Source organism: Echinops telfairi, unplaced genomic scaffold, assembly GCF_000313985.2.
Source record: "Echinops telfairi isolate 266 unplaced genomic scaffold, ASM31398v2 ScPeMD7_7469;HRSCAF=8507_0, whole genome shotgun sequence".
Lineage (NCBI taxonomy): Eukaryota > Metazoa > Chordata > Mammalia > Afrosoricida > Tenrecidae > Echinops > Echinops telfairi.
The window spans coordinates 48,898,592-48,906,159 of record NW_022111372.1 but is presented as its reverse complement, the minus strand read 5'-3'; the positions used below and the strand labels follow the sequence as shown (position 1 = coordinate 48,906,159).

The window sequence follows — 7,568 nt, the reverse complement described above, 5'->3', positions numbered from 1 at the left end:
TAATAAAACGATTTTTAAAAAAAGTCTCAGAAACCTGTCCGAGGCAGTGCTACCCTGTCCTGTAGGGTCACTATGAGTCAGCATTGTCTCGATCACAATGAGTTTGGTTTTGGAAAAGGTTTCTGAGTGCCGAATGACCAAAATTTAACTCAAAATCAAATGTGTAATGAATCCACATGCTTCTGGTAGCTCTTTCTTGTTTGCAAATTTCTCAGGTAAAAAGGGGTTAAGAGGGGGAAAAGTCTAAGAAGCCCTGCTCTAGAGAAGCAAAAGGAATGCAGCGGATATATGTATATATAACTTATGTCAAATAATTAGCAGATACCGTTTTAGAGGCCAGCAAGTTCCAAATCTGTGGATTTTATGTCAGGTTGAAAGCATCTCTTGAGTTACGTAGGTACATGGGCTAAGAACCCATATCAGCAGGTCAGAAGGTGTGGTATTTACATAATCTGGTGTCAACATGAGACTATTAAGAGTGAAAGGGTGGAGTGTAGCTTGTCAATTAGGTCACAGCTTGATGATCTCATTTGGAGCTGCTAAGGAGATAAATAGCTCACTAGAGGCCAGACACACTCTCACTCTGCAGCCAGACACACTGCTGCACATTCCTGTTGACAAGCCACATGGCGCTACACTGATGGATCCAGACACCGGAGCTGGAAGAGCCATGTGAAGACCCCTGCCAGTGCTGAGATGCTTCCATCATCACTGGATCCACAAGAATTTCCACCGACTGGCCTGTGATCTTCCTGCATTCAGCATCATTGCATGTGTTATGTGAGTCTGAAATTTATAGACTGATTTCAGACATATAGACTAATATCAGATCTATGGAGTTGAACTGGACGGGGCTGGGATGTTTTCTTAATATACAACTATCCTTTGATATAAAGCTCTCTCTTACATATGCATGAGTGTCTCTGGCTTTGTTCCTCTAGTCAACCCAGACTAACACAGAAGGCAAGCTTCTGGCTGCATAGGCCAATGAATCCAAGGTTGGCAGGTAATATGCAGGCTGATGATGAGTCCCGGGATCAGCAGGCAAGATGGCAAACCATGGGCTCACATCTAAAGAAAGGAGGTTGGGGGAAGAATCTGATGCAGGGTTCAGACCAAACAGAAAACAAGCAAGTTTTTCCACAGTGTCCATTTTGGAAGTAGACCACCCTCTTGAGAAATGGTCCTGCCATGTGGCTCTTTATCACACAACGATTGCTAAGTGAGCTCAAACATCTAACTGATTGTGAAGATGACACGAGCATGGGTGTTTTGTTCTATGTTACCCAGGTAACTAGGAGTCAGAACTGACCCGACAGCAACTAATAACAACTCTTAAAATTATGTTTTTCCATGTAATATAGCACAGATGACAGCACACAGTATACAGCATGGAGATCTTTGGGATTGCAGTTTAAAAATGAAAAATTCTTAGAAAGGGAATTGGACTGAATACTCCCTCCTAATAATAATTGCATGGCCAAAGGAAAAAGAGCACACATTTTATTTTTCAGTGAAATTCGGGCACAAAAGTGATAGTAAGTCAGGACAAGGACAAACTCGAGAGACTAAGAGGTAGATTAGCTTGTTTTGTCTTTTATTTTGTCCTTTTAACAATGCATAAATTCTTTGATCAATTATTTCATGTTATTAAAATGTTATAAAAATATATTACTTGTTTGTAGTTTGTTTTTCTAGTGAGAATCCAGCACACATAACTATAGCCTCCAAGATATTTGATACTTACAATATCTATTGTACACTGACATTGCATTAGCGAAAAAAAACTGAAACCTTTTGTTTTATAAATATCCAATGTGTCCTTTTGTGAAATTCTTCATCTCAGCTTTAAAAAGTGTAGTCATGTGTTCCTCATGTTTATTATGTATTCAAAGTTTATCCTTGTAATATATGTGACGAGGAATACATTATTGTAGAAATTGTGTGTTATTTTATTATATCACTCAAGTATTTATTCTATAATGAGCTTTGGTTTAAGGCTTTCACACATGCAAATATATTTTTAAGGGTTCTCCTCAATATGAATCTTATAATGATTAGTTAGGGATGACCTGTGGTTGAAAAGTTTCCCACATGTGTTACATTCATATGGTTTCTCTCCAGTATGAATTCTCTGATGTGCAATACGAGATGAGCTTTGTCTAAAAGTTTTCCCACATGTATTACATTCAAAGGGTTTCTCTCCTGTATGGATTCTTCTGTGTTGAATGAGAGCTGAACTTTGGCCAAATGATATTCCACATTCCTCACATCGATATGGTTTCTCTCCAGTATGAATTCTCTGATGATTACTGAGAGAGGAGTTACACCTGAATGTTTTCCCACACTCATTGCATTTATAGGGTCTTTCACCTGTATGCATTCTCTGATGTTGAATGAGCGCTGAACTTTGTCTGAAGGCTTTCCCACACACTTTACATTTACACGGTTTCTCTCCGGTATGAATTCTTTCATGAATAATAAGTGTTGAGTGGGAACTTAAGGCTTTACCACATTCATTACAATTATAATACTTCTCACCAGTATGAATTATCCGGTGTCTATTAAGTCGGGAAATAGAAGTGAAGCCCTTTCCACATTCATTGCACCTGTAAGGTTTTTCTCCAGTGTGAATTCTCTCATGCTGGATAAGAGATGCACTCTGACTGAAGGCTCTCCCACATTCGCTACATTTAAAAGGTTTCTCTCCAGTGTGAATTCTCTGGTGATAACGAAGAGATGAGCTAGATTTAAAGGTGTTGCCACATTCATTACACAGATAAGACTTCTTTCTGGGATGAATTCTCTGACATCCAGGAAGAGATGACTTCCTACCTGGGTTATATTTATAGGGATTTTCCTGAGCATGAATTTTTTGATGTATAAAAAGTCCTGACCTTCGATTGAAGGATTTTCCACATTCTTTACATCTGTAGGATTTTTCCACAGTATGGGTTCTCAGGTGTTTATAAAGAGATGTACTAAGAGTGAAAGCTTTGCCACATTCTTGACATACATATGGTTTCTCTCCAGTATGAGTTATTTGATGTTGAATAAGAGCTGAACTTTGGTTGAAGGCCTTTGAACATTCTTTACATTTAAATAATTTCTCTCCGTTATGGTTTTTCAGATGTTTACGGAGGGATGAGTTGTTAGTGAATGTTTTCTCACATAAATTACACTTATAGCGCTTCTCTGCCATGTTGATTTTTGGTTGGTTAAGCAAATCTGAATTCTGTTTGTAGCCATTTCCTGGCATCTCACATTTTACAGGTGGTTTTTCTCTAGTTAAAATTTGTTGTCTACTAAGTCCTGACTTCAGGTTGAAGTTTTGACCAAATTCAATATTTTTATGGATTCTTTCTATAGTAAGGATTTTTTTGTGAGTGACTGAAATGATCTGAAAACTTCCCTTTTTATTAGGCTGCTTCTTTATTCTCTCTTCATATACACAGAGTCTTTCTGATTTAAAGTCTCTCAGTCCTTTACTTTTAGATCTTTTTATTGTCAGTCCTTGAAATGATGAATCATGTGTTTGAGTTGACTTTGTGGCTTTTGGACAGTTCTCCCATCCTGGAAAAAGAAAAGCAGAAAAATGAAGGTGTTACATGTGATAGCATAGTAGACACTACTGAGACTCCATATGTAGAATAAAAAATATGAATATTTCAGTAAGGTGCTGATATTTTCCAATAAGGGTGGGACACCAGAAAAGAACAGCAATGTTATATAGTATAGAAAAATAGATAGGACCCAGGCTAAGTGCCACAGAACACTTGGGCATTGAATCCCAGATCTTCAAGGCATACAACATGCTCCAAAGGTCACACAAGAGAGGTTGATATGGAAACTCCATTAGGTGAACTGGACTTTACCTCAAACACACCTCTAACCTGAGGACTTAAGACTAAAATGTCATGGTGTTTGAAGAAGCAAAAGACAGATATCCCTATAACACCTGAATTTTTAATTTCAGGAAAAACCATTTTTTGTTTTTATTCTTTACTTTCATAGTTATCATTATAGATGTTAATATATACATTTAATTAAATGTTATGAAAATGTCGCGCTCGGCGTTATAGGGTTATACTGAGTATTACACTGTCAACAGGAGGACAAACATCTACTTAGTACATCAATGCCCTATTTGCTGTACTAAGATATATATTATTCCAGCAGACCTGTGATTGACAGTGTCAGTGAATACTATTGTAAAATTTCCCTGACGACAAAATCCCATTGTTTCTGTAGAGATTTATTTTGTACAAGTAAGTAATTCAAGTATTGTGATTTGTAGTTTGAGTAAACTAGTCCAATATCCCTCTCTCAACAGTGTTTTAAAAACTTATACTAGGGGTTAATCAATGACAATATTAACAGAAGATCTTTATGCTCCAGGGAGATGATCAATAAGACTCTCTACCCTAAATTAACAAGGAGGTCTCTAAGGGGAGCCAAAGGCAGATTAAAAAAAAACATAGATCCAGGGATTGATTTGGGGCTCTCATTAAATCCTAGCTCGAATTTAAGAACAATTAGGTCTAACTTCATAGCCACACTCACCCTCAGGAAAGGAACAAGGAAAATATGGGTGTTATAGTAAAGTGTGGTAAAGAAATTAGATGGTGCCCAGCAACCAGATAAGTAGTGTCTGGGGATATTAAAGGCTTGTTTCCAAATAAGCAGTCATCTAAGTGAGATGTCAATTAAGCCCACATGGAAGAAGCACAAGAACATCTGTGATCCAAGGATTGTAAATCATATAATCTGAAGCCCAAAGAGGGAATATAATCAGAGCCTAAATTGTGAGCTTCTGGTTTGCAGATGACTATGGATGACATTGGAAGCCCAACATGCATTTGTGAGATCTACACAGGAAATAAGCCTCCACTCATTTCCCTTTCTCTTCTTTGTGTAATCTAGTCCTTTCTTGACGCCAAGTTTCCAGTCCTTTCCTTTTGCTACAGCACTAACCACAGCAGATATCTTATTTACCTATAGATAACTCTCTTATGGCACTATTAATATATTTGAAATGTGTTAGTTTTGTTAGTCTGCATTAAATACAGTACCTTTCTCCATTTGAACAATGCTAAATATGCTTAATTGATAACAAGTTTCATACACAAGCATGTACATGAGTCATACACACACCATCAGATTCTCATGATTTGTGGTAGTTCTAATCTGTAACGCTATCATGAATTCATTCATGGCATCAAATGGATGGTGACTCATAGTGACCCTACAGGACAGGGTAGAACTGCTCCTCTGGGTTTCCATGACTGTAATTCTTTACAGGAGAAAGCCTCTTTTTTTTTTTTTTTCCTGCCATGAAGTGGATGATAGTTTCAAACTGCTGACCCTGAAGTAAGCAACCCAATATGTAGTCACTATGCCATCAAGCCTCTTTTTACCATGAAAACTGCATTAGTAAATACCAAACTATTACTCCTAGGGAAACATAGGATTATGTTCCAGAGAACCTCTGGACATATCATTTTCATCAGCCAATACTATTGTATGGATGTCTTAAAAAAACATTTTATTTAATGTTATTCGTTTATTAATATTTAAGTCACATCTACCACAACTGTAACTAACACCCAAGTGAAGCTTATATAATACACAGTCTTCTTGAGGGCTCTGCAAAATCACCAACAGAAAGCACAAAAAGGAGAGAAACTTGGCACTAATTAGACTGGGGGAAAGACACCTGATGATAGTATAAGAGCTAGAGCAAGAAGGCAGAGCATTGTCTTGCTTGATCTCAGACAGAAATGTGTGCATTAGGCGATTCCAATTTTTTGGTAGCTTTGTGCATGCCTGCAAAAGTGACTCAATTATTGATTTTGGTGTCAAATAAATTTTATTAAACTCACAATTTTGTCAAATTCACAAATATAAGATCTGTGAGTAGTGAGGACTCATTGTTTTTAATTCAAACCTTTATGGGAGTAGTTTCCTTCCAGGATTGCATGCATGATGGTTTCAGGTCCAGTTCAGACAGGGAGGCATTATTAAATTAATTTACAGAGGTGCTAAGATATAAGTTACATTTTACAATGTTATAAGCTGGAAGACAACAAGTTCACACATCAAGCAAAAAGGATTATGCTGTCAGGGTTGAAAAGAAAAGGAAGGAAACAATAAATCATCCATAGAAAAAAAGTGTAAAGAGGAGAAATTATTGACTGAGCTGTATGCTCCAATAATTATGTGTTGAAACCTTAAGCCCCATACCCTTTGTGATTAGTTTTATTTGTTATGCTAATGAGGCCAAATCAGTGTAGTGTGTGTATTAAACCTCTTGACTTTTAAGATGTAAAAAAGTGCAGATTAGTCAAAGAAAGGAACAAACACAATGAGAAGAATAAAGGTGACTGGTGGAGATTGCCAAGGTTCTGAGGGCGCTGGAGTGAGGGATTTTCCCACTGAACAGGCAGATTTTAGAAACCCTCCCCAGAGACCCCGTGTTCTGAATTTAGAAAAAAATGATTTCTGTTCTTTAAGACCACACAGTCTGGCATTCTGTCCTTGGCTAGAGGTAACCATTTAAAAAGAGCCTTCCTATCTCTTGTCACGTTCGTGTGATGTTCACTTTGTTGACTGTATTTTCTCTGCTGAGAACAAGCCTGAAGACATATTTTATTCCGCTTTTCTCTTTCCGTCTACCAGTTTTTACTTCTGCATTTCCTTCACAGGTCACTCTTTTCTGCTATCTTTTTGAAAAATTGATATTTGTTTAGAGTTTTTGGATAGAGAATACTTTTGAGATGGCAAACACGTGATAATTATATCTGAGTGGAAATCTAAATAAAATTGAGAGAGAAATAGATGGGTACCCAAAGAAAGAGCCTGGCAGACAAGGAGAACAGGAACTCTAAGTGGGCTTCACTTCTCCAAGGAACGAGAGAGGCTGCTGGGACTGGAGTGTAATGAGCACGAGGTACAATGGTTAGCGAAAGAACAGTAGCAATCGCTTGAGGAAAATAACTTAAAAACTTCTCTGTGATGGTACGGACTGTGGAGAGCCCTCCCTCATTTAGAAGAAAATCCGTATTTGTTCCATTTGTATGCTAAGAACATATTCTGAGAAGCTGGGTTATAGAAAGTGGAATGTAGCATCAGGATCGGAGGAAGACATATTAACACTGCAGATGCACCAGCCTTGTTTGCTGAAAGCCAAGAGGATTTGGAGCCTTAACTGATGAACATCAATGGCTGCAGCCTTCGGTACGGATTAAACCTCAATGCAGGCAAAAGAAGAATCTTCACAATTGGACCAATAAACACCATGTCAAATAGAGAAAAGATCAAAGATTTCATTTCACTTGGATCCACAATTGACTCTTAAGGAGCAATAGTCAAAAAATCAACAGAATATTGCAATGGGGGCCCCGCCTCAGAGCGGCCGACTGAGGGGCCGCGGCCGGCAGCCGCCCGCGGCGCCAAGCGGGCGAAGACCGGAGAAGTATATCCTGATGGCTGGTGAAGAAATGACAATCCAACATCAGATGAGAATTACAAAGTAAATTCACCAGGATCATCTGTTTGAAATATGACCC

General features: G+C 38.0%; 1 protein-coding gene across 3 annotated transcripts in view; it reads right to left on the bottom strand.

The window, feature by feature from the left end:
* Positions 1-1,486: 1,486 nt before the first annotated feature.
* ZNF354A (zinc finger protein 354A) overlaps positions 1,487-7,568 on the bottom strand; it is a 16,092-nt gene continuing 10,010 nt past the window's right edge. For all 3 annotated transcript variants that reach the window (XM_045284897.1, XM_004696832.2, XM_045284898.1), the window contains one exon: positions 1,487-3,573. In XM_045284897.1, coding sequence (XP_045140832.1) covers positions 2,024-3,573 — 1,550 coding nt within the window. In that variant the 3' untranslated portion in view covers positions 1,487-2,023. The remainder of the gene's footprint in view (positions 3,574-7,568) is intronic.